Here is a 27852-nt window from a genome sequence, read left to right as displayed (position 1 = left end):
TTTTGTTGAAACTATAAAGGTGACAATGTTAATACTCATTCAGTACAGGTTCATAGAACAAGTATAGTAAAAAGAATTCTCCCACTTGAATATTTGATTTTTTATTTATTTATTTCTTTTTTTGTGTCTTCTCTTAATTTCTTTTTTCGAGTATGAGAGTATACACAAAACTAGTTTCGCCAGGTTTCTAATAGAGTGACGCAAATCTGAAGATTTTTTGCAGTTGTATCTTGGGACTCATTACGTTATCGAACCGTCGCACTACGGGACGTATTTTGAGTTAAGGAAATAGATAATATCTCGCCTCTGCAGTTGAATCATCTTTTTCTTAATCTTTGGTATAATTTTATCAAATTTATTATTTACAATATTCAGTTCTCCGTAGTTTATATAATACGGTCCCATCAGTCTTAACTCAAAATACCTGTTTATTCTTTTGCACTAACCGGACTGATTATTGTAAAAGTTTTTTTTTTAAGAACAGGTTGATTGATATTTTCTAAAAAGGTGTTGGAATCGGATTGGGCCCCGATTGCTCTCGGTGTCAGCGTTAAAGTCATATTCTTGCTCTTACGTTTTTATTTTGCAGGATCTATTGGTTTATTTTTATATATTTCTGCAATTTACGTTTCTGTATTGATATTTCTAAACGGGATTTCAATCAGATTCGGTTAAAAGTCTTTAAAAATATATAAATCGTTTTCTTTAACCTCGTTGCTTTCTTTTGTTTAACGTCAAGCGTAAAAAGAAATTTTTTTTTTACTGCTGTCTTTTATTTGTCAAAGGTTGATTTGCGTAGTGGTTCAATTATTTGGTTTACCCGGTTTACGTTCCTGGTTTAATTTAATTTCCAACCAGCAATCAATCGTTTCTTTGTTATTGATATTATCATTTGCATATCGTTACTAGTGGTAAAGTAAGTAATATTATTTTATAAGTTGACCTTTTAATATCTTGTGTCTGTGTGTTTGATTTGACGTTCAATCGATTTGTTATTACGTAAAATTTGATCGTTTGCGTAACGTTACGGTCTCAGAATTTATTTTTCTGATTTTTTTATTGAATTAATCGGATATTTTTTTAAAAAAATTGTTGAACTTATTTGTGAGTGTTATTGAAATAAACTAATTTGTATCTTAGTCTTTGTGAGCAGATTTGAAAATCAACGATGAGTTACAACACAAATATATTGATCATTGATAGATCAAGTGGTGTGATCAGCAATGGATTAAATGAGTCGACGCCTCAAATTAAGTTTGAGAGTGGTCTGCCATTTATGATTTCATTTGCTATGAAAACTGAGATGTCTGCTGAAAATAATCAGAGCATTCAGATTGAAAATGACATGTGCGCTATGGTCACAGAAGTCAATACGATTGAGAATAATTCAAAAGACTGGTGGTATGACACAGGTGCCACCACTCACATATGCATTGATAAGAACATGTTTAGTACCTATAAAAAATGCAATGATGAGGAGCGGTTGTTAATGAGTAACACCGGCTCGTCCGTTATTGAAGGTTGTGGCAAAGTGAAACTTGCGCTAACTTTTGGACAAGAGATAATTCTCAAAAATGTGAAATATGTCCCAGATATGCGAAAGAATCTTATTACCGGTTCGCTACTAAGCAAAGCTGGATTTGTAGTAACTTTCGAGTCTGATAAACTTGTGCTAAAGAAAAATGATATTTTCTTGGGCAAAGGATTTGTTGAGGATGGACTGGTCAAAATGTGTATTAAGACAGTCTTATTCACAAATGAACCAAATGCTTATTTGGTTGAACCGTTCAAAGTTTGGCATGAAAGATTAGGGCATGTAAATTATAAATCTGTTAAAAGATTGATTAATTTAAACCTAATTCCGAAATGCAAATTGAGCAAAGAGAAATGTGAAGTATGCGTACAATCAAAACTCACTAAAACTCCATTCCCTCATGTTGAGAGAACAACAGAACCTCTTGGTTTAATTCATACAGATTTGTGTGATTTAAAATTTGTTCAAACTCGAAATGGAAAAAAATATTTTGTGACTTTCATAGATGATTGTACAAAATATTGTTATGTCTATTTGCTAAGAAGCAAAGATGAAGCCTTGGAAAAATTCAAGGAATATAAACTCGAGGTTGAAAACCAACTCGATAAAACTATAAAGATAGTTCGAAGTGATAGAGGAGGCGAGTATGATGGACCATTTGATGTGTTATGTAAAGAGCATGACATTATTCATCAAACCACCGCTCCCTATTCACCTGAATCTAACGGAGTTGCGGAGCGTAAAACCGAACTCTTAAAGAGATGATGAATGCGATGTTGCAGGAATCTGGGTTAGCCCAGAACATGTGGGGGCAAGCTTTGCTTATCATATAAAGTTGTTGGCAAGAAGCCAAATGTATTTAGTGATAGTTATCACAATGTGATTTTTTTTAACTAAAAAAAAAAAAACCTAGTGTCATACACTTATTTTTTTTTGTACAATGATTAATTGTATGTTGAATAAAGATGACAAAAATCATTAGACAATTGATCTCGACTAATCTCAAGAGATTATGTTTATTATGATGACAACCTAGGATCCTTATATTAAAGGTGTGTCATGAGATCATATTGTATATCATCAAGAGGAATGAGTTAGCCTGTGAATTAAGATAAGGTTTGGCGGTAACTCTACCTAACTGACTGGAGATCCTAAGAAATAGGTTCAAGGAGACAACTAAGTCAAACTAAATCTGCCCAAAGCACTGTAAGACTTCGGTCTATACCCAGTTCCCAGAATGAGTAAACAATGCTACATGTAAGGAACAGAGGATAAGCATTTGCTTTTAATGATTTGTCCATAGCTTTGACATATGAATGGAGTAGTACATGATATTCCTCTAAACAAAGCAATGGCAAATCATCTTGTGAGTGTGAAATGGGGCCGTTTCTAGGAGAATGAAGGAAATGCTATATTCTCCAAGTTCACTCATGATTACCAAGAATGTTCAAGGCCAAAATGAACACAATAGAGAAATTAGTTTTGTGAGAGAATGAAGCTGTGTTATAGCTATTGTCTCGGTTTACACCAAAGTTCGGGGGGTTCAAGACATCATGGCCACCTCCTGTTCTAGTAAATCCAATAGCTATTAACAATGACTGGTTCAAGGCTGAAAAATTGCTACCAACTCATCATGCAGTGGATTTTTCGTTCGTACTCTCAAAAGTTATTTTTTTTGCTTTTCTTGAGTCATGTGTATAGAGTCATTTCTATTCATGTGGGGGATTGTTGGAACTCTTTTTTGACAAAGTGGTGTGGACCATTTTTCCGATGGGTTTTTCGACAGAGACGTCTGTCGGAAGAACCGGAATTTTGGCACGATGTAATCGTCACCGTGTAACACTATGAGTTAGTGTATTTGTTGGTCAAAATCAGAGTTATTTTGAATGAGAAATGGAGATCCAAAGTGGATGATTTACAAAGCTTGTAAAGCTTTAGATTTGGCTAAGTATAAAAATTAGCAAATGTTTCACTTTGAGTATTTGAATTTTGATTTGAGTTTGGATTTGTTAATGAGACATTGTCTATTAACATATCATTATAAATTTTATTTAAGATGATCTTTTGTGTTTGTTTAGACACAAGAAAGCAAATTCATTTAAATAAATATATTATTGTTTCTAAACAAAATATATTTATATTGCCGTTAGTTGCTATCAAAAGAGTCAATGGAGAATCATATCTTCATTATGACATTGATATCTGAATTAACTCTCCATAAAAACACCACGTCGGTTTCTTTTGTTGAAACTATAAATGTGACAATGTTAATACTCATTCAGTACAGGTTCATAGAACAAGTATAGTAAAAAGAATTCTCCCACTTGAATATTTGATTCTTTATTTATTTATTTCTTTTTTGTGTCTTCTCTTCATTTTTTTCAAGTAGAGTATACGCAAAACTAGTTTCGTCTGGCTTCTGATAGAGTGACGCAAATCAGAAGATTTTTTGCAGTTGTATCTTGGGACTCATTACGTTATCGAACCGTCGCACTACATGACATATTTTGAGTTAAAGAAAGATATAATATCTCGCCTCTGCAGTTGAATCATCTTTTTCTCAATCTTTGATATAATTTTATCAAATTTATTATTTACAATATTCAGTTCTCCGTAATTTATATAATACGGTCCCATCAGTTCACACTAAGGAATCTATTGTTTCCAAAATCATTCATTCCCACAATCGACTTACCCGGAAAAGACACTGAAATATTGGCCATAGTCATTTATCCAAACAATTCCAACGGTTGTGAGACGAATAGTATGAACGTTTTATTTGTGCTTGATTTACATGATTAGTTTTATATCTAACGTTGGCAATGATCAAATGGTTTCTTAATGTAACTTACTGTAATCAAAAGTATATTAAAACAGATTCATAGACAAAGAGCTATGCGGTAAATCACTAGAAGACGATTCTTGAATGGAGCAAGCAAGCCATCTGTTTCCTCAATAATTTTCATTAGATTCAATATAACTTTTTCTACTCAAAGAAGTTAATAAGAGAAGAAGAGAAAATGAGATTCTCACGAATCAAAAATAATATAGAATCAAGAATAATATAGACATCTCATTTGCTAGTGTTAATCACTTGTTTGATCGTTGATTACACAACTTGCTTAAATAATAAATTTTTTGAGGACTAACAACAGATTATCTGACGTGTTTTCGGATTTTAGATCAATGTTAGTTTAACTTCAAAGTTCTTCCACCTTCTATAAACATATTGAAGAGTCTGCTATTATTATACTAGTAACTGGAAACCAAACTATATTCACCATTTTAGTGATAAATGGTTATTGCAAACCAGAGAGTGAAAAAAATATTATGTTTCGACAGAACCATGATAAATTCCAATAGCCTCTGTTTCTAGTTATAGTCTTTGAGAGTCACTTAGAATAATTAAACAAACTTTTTATTTAATAAAAAGTTATTGACTTATTAATCAATTATGTGAAAAGTAAAGATGGAGATAATAATCGAAGCAAAAAACAACAATTGCGGATTCAAATGGCCATAAGTAACAAGAGCCATGCTTTAAAAGAGAATTTTCAGATTTTTGGAATCTTCGATGTTGACTGAGCTGCTTCTTGTGGCTTCATCTTTGAGAGGAAGTTGGAGAGACCATTGGTTAATGCAGAAGTTGTGATCAAGGAAGCTCTCAGCAAACCAACTGCCTGCAACAAAGGTATATTCAATAGAAGAACCAAAAATAAAATTATTAAGTAAAGAAAATAGGATATAAAAAGATGTAAAAGCATACCTCTGCCTTGCTAATGTTAATCACTTGCTCATCGATATCACTGATGTTCATCTGCAACTTGCTTGGTAATGAGATTGTTGATGATGTGCTCATCGGTGTGATAAACAGATCATCTGACACTATGAAATTTGTTTCTCCCTTAACAAATCCAACCCCAGCGTAACTACTTGTGTTTGAATGCATTGGGGTGAACTTCACAATCCGTTCACCATTAAAAAGCACATCTTTCTTAATCTCTCTGGAGAACTTGCAATTTGAACTCGGATATCCGTTGCGGGGGACCAAACATTCATATTCTGAATCTTCTTCCTGAATGACAATATCAAGCAGTTGAGCCCTGAACTTATAATAGTAAGGAAGCACACATTCGGAAACTGTGGCTTCTTTCTGCTTCTCAAAGCTCAAATTATTCACGCTTCTGCTCAGATTTCCAACGCAGCCGATATTCACAATGCCAACAGAAAGGTCCCAGGCAAACTCAAGCGGTACAGCAAGAAAAGTGAATAGAAGATCAATGAAATCTTCTCTGCACTCCGCATAAAGAATCATCTTGTCGGTCTTTCTTATATAAACTTTAATAGCTACAAATTTGTCTGCATCTCCTGCAACAGCATTTTCTTGCACCAGTGGTGTCAGCGCTTTACGTTTCCTTGTCGTACAATGTTTCCTAAGGAATGTGTCAGTCAAAGGAGCTTCTGAAGTGAATAAACAACCCAGCAAAGTTAGCACCTGCATTCAGATAAATAAACAGGTTAGAAAAAAGACATACAGAAACGGTAAAATTAAAGATATTCAAGTACCTCTTCAGAACCAACATCAATGACCATTTCTTGCAGCTTATCAAAACAAGCATAACCAAGATCGTTGAGGATATTCAGGACAAGACCAATCGAGTTCAATGACACTTTCAGATCATCGGTGATAATAAATGACGTTCTGCAACTAGGGAATACTCTATCAGCTTGCACTCCTTCTTGAACCGGAATGGAACGATTCATCGAGGTTCCACAATAACGACAACTTGAGGTACTAATGTTGCTGTATACCTTACAGCAAGAATCATTGGACATAAAATACGGGCAGATAAAGAACCCTGTCGCCGCGGTGTCATCTATGTTCAGCTTTAGATTTCCGCCATAACTCTCCCTGACACTCCGTGGATACAGCAACTGATTCTTGCAAGCCTGTGTCTCGAAATGATCAACGCTCATGTCTGAAACACTTTTGTAAAGCTTGTGGAAACAGCCAACAATGGGAGATTGAGGAGTTTGATGCTTCTCCAGCAACCTAACAATGGTAACCATAGGAAGTGTAAGAATACTACAAAGTACATCGACAAAATCTTTCCCAACTTCAGCAATACAACTTTGTTTTTCTCCTCGACAATGAGAAGTCTCAGACTAAACTTGGGTTTCGCAGCAGAATTTGCCATCAGAAGAAAAGTGAAAGTTAAAAGAGAAATAAAAGGGAAAAGTAGACTAGTAGTTGTGTATATTAAGTATCAAATTTGAATGTTACAGGAACTTAGGGTTACACCTCTATGTATATAACCATGAAGAGTCAGTGAAACCACACAACGGTAGAAACGTTTGCGTGTTCCCATGAATGTATGAATGTGAATACATGTCCCAAGGACAAGTGTGTGTATATTTCCTAGAAAAGGTCAAATCCCTGTTCGAAAACGCGGCCGCCTAGGCGTTGCTCGGAGTCCAACCGCCGCGATTATGACCTGATCGGTCACACTAGGCGCTGGACCGCGTTAACACGCTTTGACCGCGTTAACACGCTTTGACCGCGTATTATCTGCGTTGACCGCGTAATATTACCAGTCTTAAACGCTTAAAACTTAAAAAAAATTGAAACAACAGGTTTATGGAAACCCAATTGCAAGTTTCGCAGCAGAATTTGCCATCAGAAGAAAAGTGAAAGTTAAAAGAGAAATAAAAGGGAAAAGTAGACTAGTAGTTGTGTATATTAAGTATCAAATTTGAATGTTACAGGAACTTAGGGTTACACCTCTATGTATATAACCATGAAGAGTCAGTGAAACCACACAACGGTAGAAACGTTTGCGTGTTCCCATGAATGTATGAATGTGAATACATGTCCCAAGGACAAGTGTGTGTATATTTCCTAGAAAAGGTCAAATCCCTGTTCGAAAACGCGGCCGCCTAGGCGTTGCTCGGAGTCCAACCGCCGCGATTATGACCTGATCGGTCACACTAGGCGCTGGACCGCGTTAACACGCTTTGACCGCGTTAACACGCTTTGACCGCGTATTATCTGCGTTGACCGCGTAATATTACCAGTCTTAAACGCTTAAAACTTAAAAAAAATTGAAACAACAGGTTTATGGAAACCCAATTGCAAGTTATAATGATGGCAACTCTAAATGAGTATTTATAGGCGTCTTTAGCATCACCCCCTCCTTGTGTTTAACCGATGTGGGACTTTGTTTCATAGGTGTTTTTTTAAAAAAAAAATTTAATTAAAAACACTTTATTGGTGGATCGATCCCTGTACCTCATAAGAGGTTGACAGCATCAAACACCAATAGACCACAACGTCTTTTGACATATGTACATATACTGACACATATATAAACATTATTGTAATAAAAATATGACATTAACAATAACTTTTGTTAAACCAATAAATTAAAACTTCAATAATATACAAAAAACTATTACATTCTAATATATTTATATTATATATTTAATTTAAATATTATTATAAATATAATAATAATAAAAACTAGTCCCCGCGTATACCCCGATTAATCCCCGATTTTTCGATAACTCGCTAGGCCCGGGGTCACCGCCCGACTAGCGCCTAGCGTAGTTTCGAACAGGGGGTCAAATGTATATATAGTTACAGATTCCCGAGAAAATGCACCTCGTTTCGAAGAGTGGTGTTGTGATTGATAGAATTAAATTAAGTATTGTCCAGCGAAAATTCTGTGAATCAATACTTAATTTAATTTTATCAATCACAACAAACCTCTTCCAAAAAATATTCAAGCTTAAAGAAATGTAATGTAAGCTATAAAATAATTTCGAAGGTCTTATGCCAGAGATTAAAGAAAGTGCTACCAGGCTTGATTTCAGAGATCCAGTCAGCCTTTGTTGCTGGAAGACAGATTTCAGACAATATTATGATTGCCCAAGAAATGTTTCACGCGCTGCGGACTAAACCAAGTGGTCGCAGTAAAAGGATGGCTATTAAGACGGACATGAGCAAAGCATATGACAGAATGGAGTGGTCATTCATTGAAGCCGTCATGCGCAAAATGGGATTCTCAGAGACGTGGATAACCTGGATAATGCGATGCATTACGTCGGTAAAATATAAGGTGCTTATGAATGGTCAACCAAGAGGAAATATCGTTCCTGGTAGAGGCTTAAGACAAGGAGATCCTTTGTCTCCTTTCATTTTTATTCTATGCACGGAAGCGCTCGCTAGCCTTCTTAATTATGCAGAGAATCAAGGGAAGATAACGGGGATGCGTGTCACACGCGCGTGCCCCTCGGTATCTCACCTTCTCTTTGCTGATGATAGCCTTTTCTTCTGTAAGGCGGAGCCCCGTGAATGTGAAGAAGTAATGAAAGTAGTCAGGAAATATGGTAAAGCTTCTGGCCAATGTATCAACTTCGATAAGTCGTCCTTACTCTTTGGTAAGCGGATTAATGCAAATACCAGGCAAGAGATCAAAGATACAATGGGTATACAAAACGAAGGAGGGATGGGAACCTACTTAGGTATCCCGGAAGATATAAGCGGATCCAAGTGCAAATTGTTTGCATTCCTCAAGGACAAGTTAATGCACAGGGTAAATGGATGGACGGGTAGGTGGCTTTCAAAAGGAGGGAAGGAAGTTCTGATAAAATCTATTCTGCTAGCTCTTCCGACTTATGTCATGTCTACTTTCCTGCTCCCTTTAGAGATATGTGAAAACCTAGCTAGTGCCATCGCACGGTTCTGGTGGAGTTCAAACCCACCAAAGAGAGGAATTCACTGGGCGAAATGGGAAAAAGTTTGCCTACCAAGGGAGGAAGGAGGGATTGGGTTTCGTATGATCCATGAGTTCAATCTGGCATTGTTGGCAAAACAACTATGGAGGCTGGTTCAATTCCCAGACTCATTGGTCGCTCGGGTCTTGAAGGGGAGATACTACAAATTAACTTCGCCGCTGAGAGTAAACTCGGCTAGCTGCCCATCTTATGTGTGGACTAGCATTTCTGCTGCAAGGAAGTTGTAATTGCTGGAAATCAGACAGAAGATACACTCAGGTTATGAAGTAAAGGTGTGGGAGGATCCGTGGATCCCAACGATCCCAGCGAGGCCGGCTGTCCCTGTGGCACCAGTAATGCATCCTAACATGAGAGTAAGCGATCTCATTGATCAGATAGGGAAGGATTGGGATGTTGGATTATTGGAGAATTATGTAAATCCCGAGGACATACCGCTTATAAGGAGTTTGGCCATAAGTTCATCTCACCGGCACGATACTTTTTGCTGGAGCTACACAAGGAATGGCCAATACTCGGTTAAATCTCGATATTGGGTGGCCCATAATCTATTGAAGACGGCGGAAGCACAGGAGATATTGGAACCGAGTATTACCAAGCTTCAAGCTTTTGCTTGGAAGTTAAAAGCGCCTACGAAAATATGTCATCTTATTTGGCAGTTATTGACTGGGCATGTTGCAGTAACAAGGAATTTAGCAAGACGTAATATGCGATGTGATAACTATTGCCCAAGATGCGGAGATTTGGATGAATCAATCACACATGCTATCTTTGAATGCCCGCCAGCGCTACAAGCTTGGACCTTATCGACAACCCCAACAAGCCCTGAGGTATTTCCACTGCCAAGTGTCTACGCCAATATGGACTACCTATTCTGGAGAAAAAAATCTATTATTGAGCCGGAACAAGACAGAGATCCTTTTCCCTGGATAATTTGGTATATCTGGAAAGCTAGGAATGATAAACTATTCAAGGGGATAGATAGAGATCCTTTGGAGTTAGTCCGCTATGAAGAGAGTGAATGTCAGGCTTGGTTTGCTGCGAACGATCACAACCTATGGTACAAGAGACTAATATAGAGAACCCTCAAGTCATAAGCTTGGGTAATATTTGCTTGCTGGATGGATCTTGGACAACATCTGCCAACTTCAGTGGACTTGGATGGGTTTGGATGGACAATACGGTAAATACTCAGCTCATGGGGATGAAGAATCTTCCTCGACGTGAATCAGCCTTGCATTCGGAAGTAGAAGCGCTACGGTGGGCAATGGAGAATATGCTACATCACTCAACATGCCAGCGCTTTGGGACGGATTGTAAGGAGCTGATCGCAATGTTAGATGATCCTCATGCGTGGCCTAGCTTTGCGACGGAATTGGAGAGGATAGAGATGCTACGGATATGCTTCCCGGAGTTTAGCATCACTCATGTTCCACGAGCGAGAAATCAATTTTCAGACTTTTTAGCTAAGAATGCTAGATCCTTCCATAGGGAGTTACTTTTCATTGGTTGTTCTATTCCGGTCTGGTTACCCAGACCACCTCAAGCCTGAGTAATAGAATGGCCGTTCGATGTCAAAAAAAAAAAAATTTAAGCTTTCTTTACATCTTTATCAGACTACAAAAATAAAAGATATCTATTAATTTTTAAATTTTTTACTTATTTAACATGACTTTTAAATATCAAATCCCAAATTGATATTTATTTTAAATAATTTAAATAATTTTCAAAAAGAAATTTTTTGAGCAAGATAATATATATTAGAAAAGGAAACTAAAAACACTTCTTTATTATAAACCAATTTTGATCAAATAATTACAAAAAAAAATTTAACTAGAATAACTCTAAATAATTTTAATAAACTAGAAGTATTATACTTTACCATATTGAAAAATATTTGTTTTTTCTTAATATTTTACTTTGGTTTTAATTAAACTAGGATTCAAACCCATAGTAAATTTAAAATATAATTTATAATGATATGTTTGTAAATTATCTTTGAAAATTAGGTTAAAATCAATGTATTATATAATACATAATCATTGAATAAGACGAAATAAGTTATTTCGAATGCTATGTTTGAAATGATCGTTGAGTTTGTTACAGATTTGATCACTGAAATTAAAATATTTTGCTGGAATTTTATGATTCCAGTATAAACTCAAGAAGTTTAGTGGATTTGTAACCTTGTAATGAACTAATATTTATAGAAAAATTTACACATCTAATATGGTGTATCCCAAATGATTTTATTCTATTGATTCTTGCCACTAGTTATCTCTTTGCCGCTAAATATATATTTGCATCTCTAATTAAACTATAAATTTTACCAACAACCCTAACAATATTCTCATAATATTCAAGGAAATTAACATTTAAAGTTATATAACTGGCCAACGAAAGGGTGAGTATCCTAATTTAATGAGTATTCAATATTGTTATAAAACATTAATTAGGTAGTGACCCGTGCGCAGAGTGAGATCCTTATTTTAAACTTATAAAAAAAATTTTATGTTACATAAAATATTTTTATTAGAATTTAATTTTTTTTCTATTACATAATAGTGATTCACAAATTTTACTTTGTGTTAGACAATATTGTTGTTGTACATTTATTTATTCGGCCAAAGGGGACATAAATTAATGAAATGGGCTATTGTGTTCATCTTCCTTTTAGAGCTATATGTCAAACATGCATCCATCGGTTCATAGACGTTGATATTTGAATAGATTGATTTATAATTCAGTTATATTTGCGGTGTGTAGTGGATGAGAAGCATACTGAATTTATATTGTTTTATGTCAAAATGAAAACTCAAGTTAGAATCAATGAGAACCATTCTAATGGTTATATAGACCACCAGCAACAAAAAAAACTATTATTTCCAAAGGCATATGATTTTCACCTTATCTTCCATATTATTTTTTGAATGGTTTCATATCGGCAACGAAGATGAAGCCCGCCATTAGTGAATCTAGAATGAACTTGGATATTGATATGTCTATGAGTGTGAATTATGATGAGGAGATGTTTTTCACAACACATATATACATATACATATATATATATATATATTGAGCAAAGAGTATATAAGGTTTTGATGTGAGAAAATAGTTTTAATGTCAAAGATATGTATCCTCATATAAACTTTTACTTACACAAATCGGAAAGCTAAGTCAGTTATTTCTAAAATTAATATGCCTAAATTAGTGTAGACGAAATGTTAGGAAGAAAAAAGTTTAGAGAAGCGAAATTGAATACTTTTAAAATATTTTTTTTTTTTTTTGACAGCACTTTTAAAACATATTATTGACGAATTGTTCATGAGTAGGCTAGGCTTACTCGAATAAAGAAGATTTGTTTTCTCACATGTGTTACGAAGCATTTGAATACTTGTTGATGAAAATTTAGAAAGATAAAATTTTAGAGAAACTATTTTTTTTTTTTTTTAATTTTCATTTTGTAAACAATAACTATACTTGAAAGTTTGTTTATCTATGAATTGTTATATCTTTTGTTCATTAGTAGCCTGTCTATGGCTCGTATGTGATTCTTCTATGTGTTAGTCATGAGTAAGAGGTCGACATTTGAAGAGCTTTTCATGTTCGAGTATATGTTTGGGGACAAACCAATAGACGAAAAAGTATATGTTAATGGGGACTCTTTGAGTGGTTTGAATTTCTATATTAAAAAAAAATAAAGGTTTATGACAGTGTACATACCAACCAATAACTAAGTTGTATGATTTTTATTATGGTTACACAAAGTTGGATGGTAATGGCATTTTATATAATTAATCTGGTGAAAAAAGGGTATTTTATCAGTTACAAAAAAAAAAAAAGGTATTTTATTTAAGGCTATGAGAAGGGTTCTAGGGATGACACTTAAGTAATTGCATTTTGGTTAATGACACATGAAGGTAAGATTATTTAATAAAAGTTTTCCTCAAATAATATAAAAGTATATGAATAAATACTGATTTGTGCATGAATGTTTTTTTTAAATAATATAACATTTTCAAATTTTGATTATACAAATCTCTTTAGAGAATGAGACAGCAAAAAAATTATCCTATTAATAATAATAATAATAAATATAAGATTAATACAAATAAAATTTTTCGTTTTTATGTGTTCGATCTCCAAATACAGTTTTAATAATTTAGAGTTATGAACTTACTATTTCTTTCTTTTAGTATATGTTTCATTGTATCTTAATGTTGATTTTTGTCAATGTTTAATGGGATTTCAATGATTGTTCATTAAGCGTTTGTGGAAACCGAGATTCACACCATCGATTTTCGTAATCGGAGAAAAGTCAAGAAATTCTAACTTTTCCTGAAGTCCCGAATTATGTGCGATAGCAAACGACAACTGGCCAAATAAATGCAGAAAATATGAAAAGACAACCAAACAAATTTATAGAGAAATTAGATCTTTATTTCGAATCCGCGTAAGAGCGATGCAATCTCTCTGGATGTTGGGGAAAAATACTCAGGTATAAAATTCCTCCAGACCCCAGGCAGGACACCGGTCTCTAGGTCCTCGCTAGGAGACGCCCGGGTCCCCGCTGAGAAGTATTCCAGGTCCGGTCACAGGGACCTCCCTCTTCCTCCGGAAAAAAAAAAACTTCCGATAAGGAGAACCTTCCATATTTTCGAATATTGAAGAGTTTAACCTATTCCAACCGATTAAAGGCCAACTTAAAAAGCCTATATAAGGGGAGCCTAAATCCTAGAGCAAAGGATCGACACTTCGAGACTTAGAGATTAGAGCTAGACGGTTAGAACTAGGGTTCTTACTCAAAACTATTGTAGTCACAGCTCAAACGATCAATAAAACATCTCTTTTAGTCTCAATTCCTGCATACTCTCAATACAATTCACGAATTCTCTAGCTTATCCATCGTTCTGTGGTACTCACAAAGATCCTACACAAAAATCCCATAACAGTTTTGCGCTAGAAGGAGGGGAGAAATCTAAACTATGTGATAATGGTGGTGGATGAGCAGAACGACCTACCCGAAGCTACTCCAAGAGAAGCAGAGCTCTAAAGGCAACTCGGCGGTATACAAAGCCAAGTGACCAAGCTAAACAGAGCTCAAATAGAGGTTAAGGAGAATCCCGAGCTCTCCTAGGAAGTCCAGAGCTTGAAGGAGAAGCTCGAAGAACACTCCAAGCATCTGGAGCAAAGCGGCGAAAAGCTCATCCAGCTCGAATCGGAGAATCTAAACCTCCTAGACGAGAAGTAACAAAAAGCGTCGATTTCGGGCCTAGATCCGACCCATGCCAACTCTGGAAACACCTAACTCTGGGACAGGCACGACTCCCCCGCCTACGACGTCGTAAGGAGACGCAGCAACGCGCGAAAAGGCTAAGGGTGCTCAGACCTACGACGTAGAAGACAGCGAATCTGAGCCGGAACCTGATAAGGAAGCACCCGACGGAACAGAAAAAAACGGAGTCTCCTATGGTTGCTTACCTGGAGCAGATGTTCTCCAAGAGGCTCGACGCCATGCAATCCATGGTAGAAAGGCTCCCAGGGGTAGCTCCCCCCATCCGGAAGAGCAACCCCGATTCTTATGCTGACACTCCTTTCACGGATGAGATCACCCTGATCAAGATGCCCAGGAAGTTCTCCTTTCCCAATATAAAGGCGTATGACGGCACCAGCGATCCGAACGATCATGTCGCCCAATACAAACAAAGGATGCTCGCTGTAGCACTCCCAAAGGAGTCGCGCGAAGCTACCATGTGCAAAGGGTTCGGCTCAACCCCAACCGGACCCGCTTTGCAATGGTACATCAACCTACCCTACAGGTCCATAGCCTCCTTTGCTATTCTCAGCGACAAGTTTGTAGAACAATTCGCCAGCAGCAAGGACCTGGAGAAAACCTCTGATGGTCTCTACGAAATCCTCAAGCATCGGGCGGAACCCCTGTGAAGCTATATAGCCCGCTTCAATCAAGAGAAGGTGGCCATTCCTAAATGAACCATCCCCACTGCCATATCTGCCTTCATGAGAGGTTTGCTCTCCGATGGGGACCTCTATAAGGAACTAACCAAATATCAGTGCAAGACCATGGAAGACGTTCTGTCCCGAGCCTGGGCACATGTAAAATGGGAGGAAGATGTCGCCAGTCGCGCTAAGGCGCAGCTAAAGGAAGACCCCAAGGCGGTCAAGTTGGACCGAACCGAACGAGACGAGAAACCCTTTCCAAGACCAACCAGGGATTTCGGGAACAGAAACTGGGGCAGATACCAGAACCTGTCAATCGAGAAGACAAAAGGGATGGAAGTGTCTACGTGGCCAGACATCTCTCACCTCTCCGTCTCAAGGCCGGAGCTGATCAATGTTCTGCGGCAGATGGGCCAACAGGTCAAGTGGCTTCAGAAGATGAAAGCGTATGATTCTTTCCGGAACCCTGGCCTCTGGTGCGGCTTCCACCGAGACCACGGTCACAAAATGGAGGACTGCGTCGCACTGAAGATTGCGGTCAACAAATTTCTTAAGAAAGGACACCTCAGAGAGTTCCTTTCCGAAAAAGACCAAGAGCCATCTAAGCAAGGAGACAACGGCAAAGCCCACTGAAGCTGCTCCCGTCTCACCACCTCGACAGGACCGAGTGATCCATATCATATCGGGCTGTTCGGAAACCAGCGGTATAAGCCACGCGGCTGCAAATAAGAGCACTTGGAACGCCAAGCACGGCCTAGAGGCAGCCAAGCGGAAACGCCTACTCCTGGGTACGGACGAAATAAACTTCACGGCCAAGGAGCAGGAAAGGGTTCTCACCCCACATCACGACGCCCTGGTCATATCGCTCACTGTAGTGAATTGCTTGGTGAAAAAGATACTGGTAGATAATGTAAACTCCGACAACATCATCTTCTAGGCCGCATACAAGGATCTGGGGCTGAAGGAAAGCGCTCTAACTCGGAGGATAACCCCACTCATTGGGTTCAGCGGAGAAGTCAAGCAGACTGCCGGAGAGGTGACCCTCCCGGTATATGCTGAAGGGTTCAACATGTCAACCAAGTTCCTTGTTGTTAACTGCGATTCATCCTACAACATGATCCTGGGACGGTCCTGGATTCACGACATGGGAGCCGTCCCTTCGACTCTTCACCAGATGGTGAAATTCCCTACACCCTGGGGCAAAAGAGCAATCAGAGGGGATCAAGAATATTCCCGCTCCTACTACCAGACTACTTTGAAGGGAAAGACCAAGGTCTTATAGCAATTACAGGGCAACCCTCCGGCTCATCACACCGAGGAACCGGAGGTCGAAGAAATGGACGACGTGTCATTGATCGAAGGGGACCAGTCCCGACATCTCAAGGTCGGCTCCAAGCTGACCGAAGGATTAAGGAGGAGGTTAATAGACTTCCTCAGGTCTAACTCTCACTGCTTCGCTTGATCCCACGCAGACATGCCCGGGATCGATCCAAAGATCATCATGCACAAGCTGCAGGTAGATCCCCTACATCAACCCGTCAGACAAAAGAGGAGGAAGTTTGCCCCCGAAAGGGATGCAATCATCAACGATGAAGTCAAAAGCCTACTCGGCGCGGGGTTCATTCGCAAGGTACAATACCCGGAATGGCTAGCTAACGTGGTCGTAGTCAAAAAGAAAAACTGGAAGTGGAGAGTCTGCATAGACTTCACAGACCTCAACAAGTCCTGCCCAAAGGACCCCTTCCCTCAGCCTCATATCGACAAGCTGGTCGATGCCACAACCGGGCATCAACTGATGAGTTTCATGGACGCGTTCTCCGGCTATAATCAAATACTCATGCATCTGGAAGACCAGGAGAAGATGTCCTTCATGACATCTAGAGGGATCTATTGCTACAAAGTTATGCTCTTTGGTCTAAAGAACGCGGGATCAACCTACCAATGGCTGGTGAACATGATGTTTGCGGACCATATAGGGCGAACCACGGAGGTCTACATCGACGACATGTTGGTCAAATCCCTAGAGGCTGAAGATCACATATCTCACCTGCAGCAAGCCTTCTCCACTCTCCGGAAGTACAACATGAAGCTCAACCCAGCTAAGTGCTCATTTGGGGTCAGTTCCGGCAAGTTCTTCGGGTACATTATAACCCTCCGGGGCATTGAAGCCAACCCGGAGCAAATCAGGGCCATTCATTCGATCCTTTCCCCGAAGAAAGTCAAGGAGGTCCAAAAGCTAATGGGAAGAATGGCAGCCCTGAGCAGGTTCATCTCCAGACTCTCTGAAAAAATCTCTAGCCTTCTTTGGAACCCTCAAAAACCCAAAGGTTTTTGGGTGGACGGAAGAGTGCGAGTCCGCCCTCCATGAGCTAAAGGCGTATCTCACCACTCCTCCTCTCCTATACAAGCCACTGGTCGCTGAGGTCCTGCTGCTATATCTAGCAGTCTCGGAGCACGCCGTAAGCGCCGTCCCAGTACGCGAGGAAGGAAGCAAGCAACTACCAATCTACTACGTAAGTAAGGCTCTCCTGGATGCAGAAACCCGCTACAGCGATCTAGCGAAGCTGGCCTTAGCCCTGATAGTCGCCACTGCAAGTTGCGGCCGTACTTTCAGGCTCACCCAATCGTGGTCGTCACCTCCTTCCCCGTAAAACTGGTCCTCCACAAGCCTGAAGTCTTTGGACGCCTAGCGAAATGGGTTGTGGAACTAGGGGAATACGATGTGATTTTTCGACCAGCCACAGCTATAAAGTCACAGGTCCTGGCAGACTTTGTGGCCGAATTCTCTCCTATCTTGCTCCCAGCTTTGGAGCAAGAAGAACGCCTCCGAAGCGAAACAAAGGAAGAAGGAGAATGGGTCCTGCATGTCGATGGATCCAGCAACATCAGAGGAGCCCATGTAGGAATATTGCTTACCTCGCCGACAGGGAACACGGCCTCAAGGGCCGTAAGATGCAACTTCAAAGCGACCAACAACGAAAGCGAGTACGAGGCCTTAATCGCAGGACTAACACTCGCCCATCAAATGGGGGCAGAAAACATTCAGGTCTTCGGTGACTCCCAGCTGATAATCAACCAAGTGCACGGAGAGTACCAAGAAAAGGACGACAGCATGATCCAGTATTTGGCGGTCGCCTAGCGACTAATCAGGGAATTCAAGAGTTGCAAGCTCATTCAAATCCCCAGGGAACAGAACTCGCAAGCCGATGCCCTGGCTAATCTAGGGTCCGCCCTCGAAACAAACAGTCATATGAGCATACCCTTGCATGTGCTTCAATGGCCAGCCACCCTTGAGGAACCCCAATCCGAAGAGGTCTCCGCTATCGTAGAGGGCAAAACCTGGATGACTCCCCTAGTTTGGTACCTAGAGAATGACATTCTTCTAGAAGATCGCAAAGAGTCCAGAAAAATCAAGAAGCAAGCCGCAAGATATTGTATCTCCCAGGAGAAGCTATACCGGAGATCCTTCTCAGGGCCGTACTTGAGATGTGTCACACCTCGAGAAGCCGCTAGAATCCTTGTAGAACTACATGAAGGAGATTGTGAGTCCCACTCTAGCAGCAGGAGCCTGGTGCTCAGGGCCAAAAGAGCAGGCTACTATTGTCCCACGATGGCCGCATACGCCAACCAGCAAGCCAAACACTGCGACCAGTGTCAGAGGCACGCTCCAGTATTTAAAGTCCCTCCGGAAAACCTCAAGTCCATAAGCTCACCGTGGCCCTTCAGAAAGTGGGGCATGGACATAATGAGAAAATTCCCTATGGCGCCGGGGCAGAAGGTCTTCCTTCTGGTAGTCACTGATTACTTCTCCAAATTGGTCAAAGCAGAAGCACTCAGCCGGATCACAGACCTCCAGATCCGCAAATTCCTATGGACGAACGTAATCACTCGCTTCCGGGTCCCCCATGAGATCATCGTCGATAATGGACCGCAGTTCACGAGCCACAATTTCAAGGAGCACTGCAAGGACTAGGGCATAAAGCTTACCTTCGCCACACCCTGACACCCCAGTCTAACAGACAAGCCAAATCCACGAACAATACCGTGGTCAACATGCTTAAAAAGCGATTGGAGGGTTCTCACGGGAAGTGGACGGAAGAACTGCACAGAGTCCTTTGGGCCTACCGGACCACTCCCAAGACGACGACGCAGGAAACTCCTTACTCGCTAGTCTACGGCTCTGAAACCATAATACCCACAGAGATGCACGTGAGAACAACAGTCTCAGGGTCTACCTCTCAAGAAGAGAACGATGAGCTGATGACGCTGAGCCTCGACCTACTCGACGAAAAGAGAGAGGCCATTCGGCTAAGAAACTGGTCATAACAGCAAGACGTCGCCAGGACGTACAACAAGAAAGTCAGAACCAGAACCTTCCAGCAAGGGGACTGGGTTCTACGACGAGCAGAAAAATGACAGGAAAACTCACCCCCGGGTGGGAAGGACCCTATAAGGTAATCGAGGTGCGGAGAACAGGAGCCTACAGGCTACATGATTGCAAAGGTAAAATACAACCCAACTGCTGGAACGCCCTGCACCTCAAAGCCTATCATTTTTAATACGGTCTCCGAACCATGATTTCTACTATCTTACTATATACTATTTAAGCATTATGATTTCCTACTCCTATGTATGTTAAACGTCTCCAGACAAAGCTTATAATAAAAAATAGTTCCGACTATAAAGGCAGTAGGAAAATCACTATACTTAAAGGGGCATACGAGCTGGATCAGGTCTCCGGATACCTCCGTTCCTGAGCAACCCTTGTCAAAAAGTGGCACGCCCACATAAAATCAAAATGGGTATGAGACATAAAGCAGGAATGGGTATGCGCAAGCCTGAGTATGCTGTCAAAACTACCTAAAATCCCTGTGCAGCCTAAGGCGCATCGGGGTCCTAGAGTACCACATGTGAAAGTACCTGTATTAAAACACTATGTGCTATACAATACAGGGAACACTGGGTTTACTTGCAAAAGTACTGTGAAATACAGAGAGAAAAAGTGCAAAAGTCCAGGAGCACCTCATAATCTCTGCTTATCCAGACGTGGAAAGCAGCAAAGCCCGGCACTTGGGTCATAACACCCACACCAGCACCCTCTAAGCCTGTCAGTGACTTCCTACAGAAGTAAAATACATCATAGGAACTCGATAGTAGCCAGCTTCTGAGCGGCAGAATGCAAAATCCGAACAGGTACCAGTAGTAGTCTTGCCTAGGGAGGTGGAGTACGGTCCCTGCGAAAACAAATATTTTGGGTTCTCAAGGGAACTCCAGGCCCATATACAAACCCGCGATCTAAAGAGGAAACCCACGGTTCCCCATACAATCTCGGGTCCTATGTATAAAAACTAAAGACAAACCTCAGGGTTCCCATATAGCCTCCGGGTTCCAAGCAAAGATCTGAGGAAGAACCTCCAGGTTCCTATCTGGCATCAGGGTTCCTAATTAGCCTAAGGCGCATCGGGGTCATTACATCTCTAAGAACCTCCGGGTTCCCATATGACCTCAAGGTCCAAACACAAACACCAGGGTCCCGATACGATCTCAGGATCTAAGGGAAAACCCTAGGTTCTCACACGACCTCAGGGTCCAATCACGATCTCAAGAACCTCCGGGTTCCAAGTACGGTCTCCAGATCTAACGAAGAATCTTTGGGTCCTCATACAGCCTCCGGGCTCCAATCATGATTTCAGGATCTAAAGGAAAACCTACGGGTTCCCAGGCGACCTCCGGGTCCTTACGCGACCTTCAGGTTACGAAAATAACCTCCAGACTCCAAGAGTCCATATTCTAGAAAGCTTGAAACCTCCAGGTTCAGAGCCCATCTCTCAGGTCCTAGCTGCAACCTCCGGGTTCTTAGGCTACCTTCTGGTCCCTGCGTAATCTTCAGGTCCGGGGCAACCCCAACATCCATAGATGACCTCCGAATTTTCATGACGTTTCCCAAGAAAAGCGGTTCACTCCAGGGTCCAGTTATCTAACCTACAAAGAGGATAAGGAGCGATCATATACTACGAGTCTCGCCCCAACCGAGAAACAGGCGGGGAAGATCCTCTTAAAAATTTGAAGTACTATCATCAGAGCATGCAAGACAATAGGAAAGAGTGCATAGAAAGAAAGTTATAAAGAGCCGATTATTCCAAAAACCAAAGGGGGCTACGGAGAGCCATTATTCAAAACAAGGAGATTCAACAAAAAGCCAGAGTTTCAGAAGCAAAAAAAGAAAAGAAAAATCATTCAGAAAGAAGGCTCCTCCGAGAATCGCGACCCCACGACGGATCTCGGGGTGGCGACCCGGGAGAAACTCCCCGACTGCTGGTCGATCCCTCCAGACAGGAGCAGATGTCGATGGTACTCTTCTTCAAGATCCCAATGTTCTTCCCGCTTCTCCAGCCATTCCTTCATGAGCTCCCATCTGGTCGATGCCTTCACCTGCTGAATCAACAGATCCCGGCAGGCCATCATGTTCTGCACCTGACTACGGAGAAAGAACACCTCGCCAATTAACCTCCGGTGAGCATCCCCCAATGGGTCATGATTGAGTACGACTTCAACACCTGTTGACGAGGTGGAAGATAAGCCATTAACCAACGAAGTGGCCCTCGCCAATCTTGGGGGAGGGGTATAAAAAGGACGCCTCTTCCACGTTTTGGCCTTCTGGTGCTCGTCATAAATGGCCGACACCGAGAGCCTCACCACGTTCCCTGGAAAAAGCAATGCAGGAAGTAAGAAAACAGAGTCCTATCAGGTGAAAACTAAAAGGGAAGGCTTACCCCAAACGCGGCTATGCCGCAAGGACTCCTTGCTCACCAGGAAAGTCACCCATCGAAATCACCAAGGAACTCCCATTATAAGCTTCGCTACTGCTTCTCCAGCAAAGGAAACCAGACGAGACACATCTTATAGCAAGAACCAGGCGTCAATAAAAAATGAAACCCAAAAGGAACGGTAAGACTCAAAGTTCGAACCCAAAATGAAACCCAAAAGGAACTTACCGATTGTACGCCAGGACGTAGGATAGTCAAAAGGCTCATGGATCTTCACGAATACATACCGATTGTTCCAGCCATCTCCGAAGGGATAGTTTCCCCTAATACCCCTCGAAGGTTCCTCGACTAAAGGAGTGCCATCACGGGATCAGAGATGGTAGAACCCTGCTTTGTTCACCAGAGGGGCAAAGCAGTACGAGTATAGAATCTCATGCACCCCTATGGAAAACCCATGAAGTTCCCCAAGTACTTGGATAACCATTAAAGTCCTCCAAGTAAGGGGAGTAAGTTGAGAAAGACAGAAACCAAAGAAAGAGGATACTTCGCCTATAAGGGAAGGGATAACACCCCGGAAGACTGCTTCCAGATATGCTTCATAAATAGCTATCTCATTCGCCCCTCCATCTGGAGCACGCTCGAACTCAGACGGGCTCCTCATCCCCACTGAAGGATGAATCGCATATTTCCTCCGCATGTCAGCAAGGTCTCCCTCTCGGATCTCGGTACGGGGACCATCATCAAAGAAACAGGAATGGCGCCGCCTCAGGGGTGCCATCGGGACCGCCTTGCTGTCAGCCTCTGGAACATCTCCCCAAGAAGGGATGGGAGATGAGAAAGGATCGGTGAAAAGATGACGTGGCCTTGGACGGCCACCCACGAGTGAGGACGGAAACACAAGCAGTTCGGGATTTACCTTTCTCAACCGGAAGTCAGCGCTGGAATTGGGTTGAGGCCGATTAGAGGATATCGCGAGCCCTTATATACATCCGGATCACTCATCCTTGCAGAGCCGGAAAAGGAAATAGGGATGTTTCCAAATATCTCAATGAATCTCTGGCATAAACGACAAAACATTAAAAAAGGAAACTCGGTCTTTGCAAAATAAAGGGAAAATCCTCCCTAAAAAGGAAGTTTTGCAAAAAGATACATACCTCCAAAAGAAGAGTCGACCATAGTATCCTTCGAAGCATCCAGACATGCCTTTATGCATCATGCTCAAGTACTCAGACCTCTTCTTTGGAAATCGCCATCTCCAAGACACCGCCAAAAGCCCTGAGCTTCTCCATCTTCAACAAGCAATCAGCTGTTCAAGAAGATAGCGCCAGACCCCGGTCTGTTATCAGGGAACCGGTCCTCCCCGGATTCAGAGTGTGGCTCCAGCCTGAGAGGAACCCGGGATATCAGGATTACTGGAGTGATGTCCTGCCTAGGGAAAGCCTGCTGAGAATGAGCAACTTCCGTTGACATGAGTGCACAGGTTATTCCCCGAGTTCGATGACGAAATCGAGCAATAAGGGGCAAACTGTTGGGGAAAAAACCTCAGGTATAGAATTCCTCCAGACCCCAGGCAGGACACCGGCCTCTGAGTCCCCGCTGGGAGACGCCCCAGGTCCCAGCTGTGAAGTATTCTGGGTCCAGTCCCAGGGACCGCCCCCTTCCTCCGGGAAAAAGAAAACTTCCGATAAGGAGAACCTTCCATATTTCCGAATATGGAAGAATTTAACCTACTCCAACCGACTATATGCCGACCTAAAACAATTATATAAAGGGAGCCTAAACCCTAGAGCAAGGGATCGATACTTCAAGACTTAGAGATTAGAGCTAGGCGGCTAGAACTAGGGTTCTTACTCAGAACTGTTGTAGTCCCAGCTCAAACGATCAATAAAACATCTCTTTTAGTCTCAATTCCTGCATACTCTCAATACAATTCACGAATTCTCAAGCTTATCCATCGTTTCGTGGTACTCACAAAGATCTTACACAAAAAATCCCCTAACACTCGATATGTACGAATAGGTGTGATGCTTGGGTTATGGTGTTGCAGACCATGGCTTAGGCCGGTTCCACCCAAATCGCAATCCATGGCCATGGGTCGGATGCAAGTACGGTCCGATCGTCCGCATGTTAGATCGATTGGACTAGTCGGTTAAAAGGCTACACAGTTGTGTCATGTCTCTACACGGTTTCTTGGACCAATGCCTTGGCCGGTCCAGGTAAGACAGTCCTAGGCACATTGGCCGGACTTATGACTGAACCGATCGATCCTAGATCCTTGCCGTGTGGTCGGATTGGATCATTGGCGATCCAGTTATGGGTTTGTTTGGCTTGCGATTATACTTGGAGTAACTCTAACTTAGGGTCGATTGATTTTGAGTAGAATTATAGTAGATACTTGGTAGTAACTAAGGGAACCGAACCATGCATGGCTAGACTCGATTGTTAGGATATCGGTTTATGATTGATATGTTATTGTATGTGGTTTCAAGATCTGAAGTTAATCGTGGTAAGACCAAGGAGCCGTGAAGACTCGATCAATGTGAAGTTGTGTACTGTGTGGGTAGATCAGATTAGGAATGAACTTATGATAACCTATAGTCCAACTTAAACCTATGTATTGAATCTCATTTTATGGTTAATATAGAAACCGATTTACCTTATGTTTGTACTTGTCTTGTTCGACTGATATAAACCTCAAATGATTGGAAATGACTTAGAAAATAATGGAGTTAAAATGAATCATGGGTAAGGCCGCGGGTCTGGTTGGGTCGAGGAACCCAAGATCGAGTCTTACAACAGTAGTCAACATAGGTTCCATCTTTGCATGTATGTGTCCTCCGCAGTAGCTCAATGTAAGGTGGAGAACCGGAGGAAACCATCTGGAAAACAAAGGCAAAAACAGTAGTTAAATTGTTGATAGGTGAAAAATAAAGACAAAAAGTTCCATGTTATATTCAATCCTTAAATACTACCGGTCCTGCATTATGCTTGACATGATCAGATTTGCGGCAAGCAACAGCTGTTTTGCTCTTCTTTCGAGCAGGTTCTGCGGCCTAATACGCCAAGAGAGTGTCCCAGTTCTCACCACTAATGTAGCCAGGTTTCTTGTTCTTCCTCTTCTTAGTGCTGATGCGTCCATATATTGTTATCCTAATCTCTTTTTTCCAGTGGAAGTAGACTAGATCATTAAATTGTGTTTCCCAATAGTACTGTTGCTACAAAGGAAGAGACACAGACACTAACCACAAAGGTTTGCCACCACATTAAATTGTGTTTCCCAATAGTATTAGTATTGATGAATGGATTTGCTAAATGATATTGGAAATGTAAAATAATTACAATCAGAGATACAAACACTAACCACAAAGGTTTGTCACCACATTTGCTTCTTCTCTTCAGGCACTTTACTCCAATTCCTCCAAGGTCCCATGAAATACCCCTGCCATGTTGAGCGAACAAATATATTGACAGAAGGGCCAATATCGAACCTAATAACATGATAAAGAGACCACAACAATTAGTAAATACAAACAGAGAAGCATAATGAGAAAGAAAACATATAACAAAGGTAAACAACTTACCATAAAGGTCCATTCACTTTGTCTGGATGCAGACTTTGCTGGGATAGCCTTGAAGGAGCGTTGAGCATTGCATTTAAACTGATATTTGCATAGTTGGTAGAGCGTGAACATGGCAACCTAGCCACGAAAATCTAGTGACTAAACCGTGCCTGCGGTAGCCACTGATTATTTGTGGCTATATCGTGGTTGGTTTTGCTACGGATTAACCACGGATTCGATAAAGTCATGGTTTCTTCGGGTTCGTGATTTTATCGTGGCTAGTACGTGGCTATTTCAGATATTTTTACTAGTGAAATTTTGTAAATATTTTAAACCAAAATTCATTATTAAATAAAAAATATTTTCTGTTAAAATGTTTAGTAACTTAATAATTAATTTAGAAAAAATATATATTTTTAAACATGTAGAATAAAAATAATTATACAATTAATATATGGTTCTTTTTTTTGTCAGCAATATATGGTTCTTTATATACTCGTATATATATTGGATATTTATTTAAAAATAAGTAATTTTAATTTGCTTTTTTTTAATGGATTCATAGAATTATATATACCTAGTTTTTTGGATTGGTAAACTAATCGAATAAAATTTTATTATATTCTACACATTCAATATGTGGAACTTTTCTTAACTTTGTCTTAGAGATAATGAATAGATTAAGTTGGGCATCAGATTGGGCTTGCCCCAACGTCTCTATTACCCTTTTGGGTTCTCATTAATAAAAAAAATGGAAAGCGTCGACATAAAGAATATTCATTCCTCTCGACACCGTTCGATTCGATCGACCTGCTGCTAACGGAAACCTAGAGTGGATTGCTCCGGGATGTCGAACGGCACAGATCACGCCCAACCACCGTCGGAAAAGTTGAGTCTTCCGATGGAATCGAGGCCGAAGAAGCGTGCGTCACCGGGGGATAACTGGGCGCCTCCTCCAGGTTGGACGACCGAAGAAAAGGTTCGAACCTCCGGTACCAAAGCTGGTTTGGTGGACAAGGTACTTGATCGAAATTTGCAGATTAGCCCCCTCAATTTGTTTTTTTTTTTGGTTTATTTGTTGATTAGAATTGGAATAGAAACTGATGACCGAGATTCGTCAAGTAAAATTGGAAAATTTGGTCTTCGGTTTTCAGATTATCGTCATCTTATTGGAGACTTATCATAAATAATCTTGCTTTACCTTTTTTAGTTAAAGGATAGGTTTTGTGAATCCTTTTCTAAATGGATGTTAATTTGATGGTAATGTTGTTTCCCATCTTTAGAAGAAAGAAAGATAATGCAAATGCTTTTAATTTCCCTTTTTATGTAATGTAGTTCTACTACGAACCTGTTACAAATCGCAAGTTCCGGTCAAGGACCGAGGTGATGTACTACTTGGAACACGGAACGCCTAAAAAGAAAAACAAGAAATCGGTTAACAACAGTGACACCAAATCACAAGTGAGTTCAGAGATTTTTCTCTATTTTCTTATGAGACTTCAGCGTTTCTGTCTTTTATATTACCTCACCTTTTTTTTTTGTAGCGTTCTGAAGACCGAGGAAGCTATAAGCGGCTGACCCAATCCAACAAAAAGGCTAACGAGCAGCCACCCCCACCCCCACCCCCACCCCCAATGCCGCTGGACTTTGATTTTGTGAATGTCCCCGAGAAGGTCATTTGGACAGGGACAAACGGCTTACAGGAAGCTTGGTGTCCTTTCATTGGGGACTACAAGATTCAAGAATCTGTCAGCCAAGATTGGGACAGAGCCTTCACTCTTCTCACCGCAAATGCAAATATGTCGGTTTAGAAGATTGGTTCACCAAATGTAATAACTCGCTCTAGAGATTTATATCTACTTAGTATTTACTGATCCTAGCGTGGATTTTCCATTCATTTGTCTAAAGCGTGCAATGCAGGTTAATTTAATACTCAGGTGATTGTTTAGTAACCCTTTAATTCGGTTGTAATCTTAGTATTTTCCTAAGACAATAAATATATTAGATGTATTGCCTTTGCGTTGTTGAACGATCTATATAGCCTTTTGAGAGAATCCTTGAGTAACTAGTTGGGTATGAATTCTAACGGTTGATGCATGGCGTTGGCCCAGGCTTGTTACTTCTCTTCTCAGTTGTCTCTGCTTTCAAACATGTAAATTGGACGACGATTAGTGATGCGACAGTGTGATACAGAGAAAGAATATTCGGGCATAAAAATTCCAAGCAATAGACTTGGTTC

At 40.7% G+C, this 27852-nt stretch overlaps 3 protein-coding genes and 1 pseudogene across 3 annotated transcripts; 3 read left to right on the top strand and 1 right to left on the bottom strand.

The window, feature by feature from the left end:
• Positions 1-3059: 3059 nt before the first annotated feature.
• On the bottom strand, positions 3060-6732 carry LOC106373486 (annotated as a pseudogene).
• Positions 6733-15409: 8677 nt separating this feature from the next.
• On the top strand, positions 15410-16568 carry LOC111201739. Its single transcript, XM_048743807.1, has 3 exons — positions 15410-15823; positions 15876-16142; positions 16224-16568. The coding sequence occupies exons 1-3, from the start codon at positions 15410-15412 to the stop codon at positions 16566-16568; spliced, it is 1026 nt and encodes a 341-aa protein (XP_048599764.1).
• Positions 16569-16760: 192 nt separating this feature from the next.
• On the top strand, positions 16761-19259 carry LOC106373485. Its single transcript, XM_013813652.1, has 3 exons — positions 16761-17551; positions 17825-18406; positions 18473-19259. The coding sequence occupies exons 1-3, from the start codon at positions 16761-16763 to the stop codon at positions 19257-19259; spliced, it is 2160 nt and encodes a 719-aa protein (XP_013669106.1).
• Positions 19260-26312: 7053 nt separating this feature from the next.
• LOC106373484 (methyl-CpG-binding domain-containing protein 5) lies at positions 26313-27636 on the top strand. Its single transcript, XM_048744095.1, has 3 exons — positions 26313-26631; positions 26949-27074; positions 27158-27636. Exons 1-3 carry the CDS (start codon positions 26461-26463, stop codon positions 27422-27424), a joined length of 564 nt encoding a protein of 187 aa, XP_048600052.1. The 5' UTR covers positions 26313-26460; the 3' UTR covers positions 27425-27636.
• The last annotated feature ends 216 nt before the right edge of the window (positions 27637-27852 follow it).

This window comes from Brassica napus, chromosome C1, assembly GCF_020379485.1.
Source record: "Brassica napus cultivar Da-Ae chromosome C1, Da-Ae, whole genome shotgun sequence".
In the NCBI taxonomy this organism is placed as follows: domain Eukaryota; kingdom Viridiplantae; phylum Streptophyta; class Magnoliopsida; order Brassicales; family Brassicaceae; genus Brassica; species Brassica napus.
The sequence above is the reverse complement of the archived record's forward strand: the minus strand, read 5'-3'. Positions and strand labels throughout refer to the sequence as shown.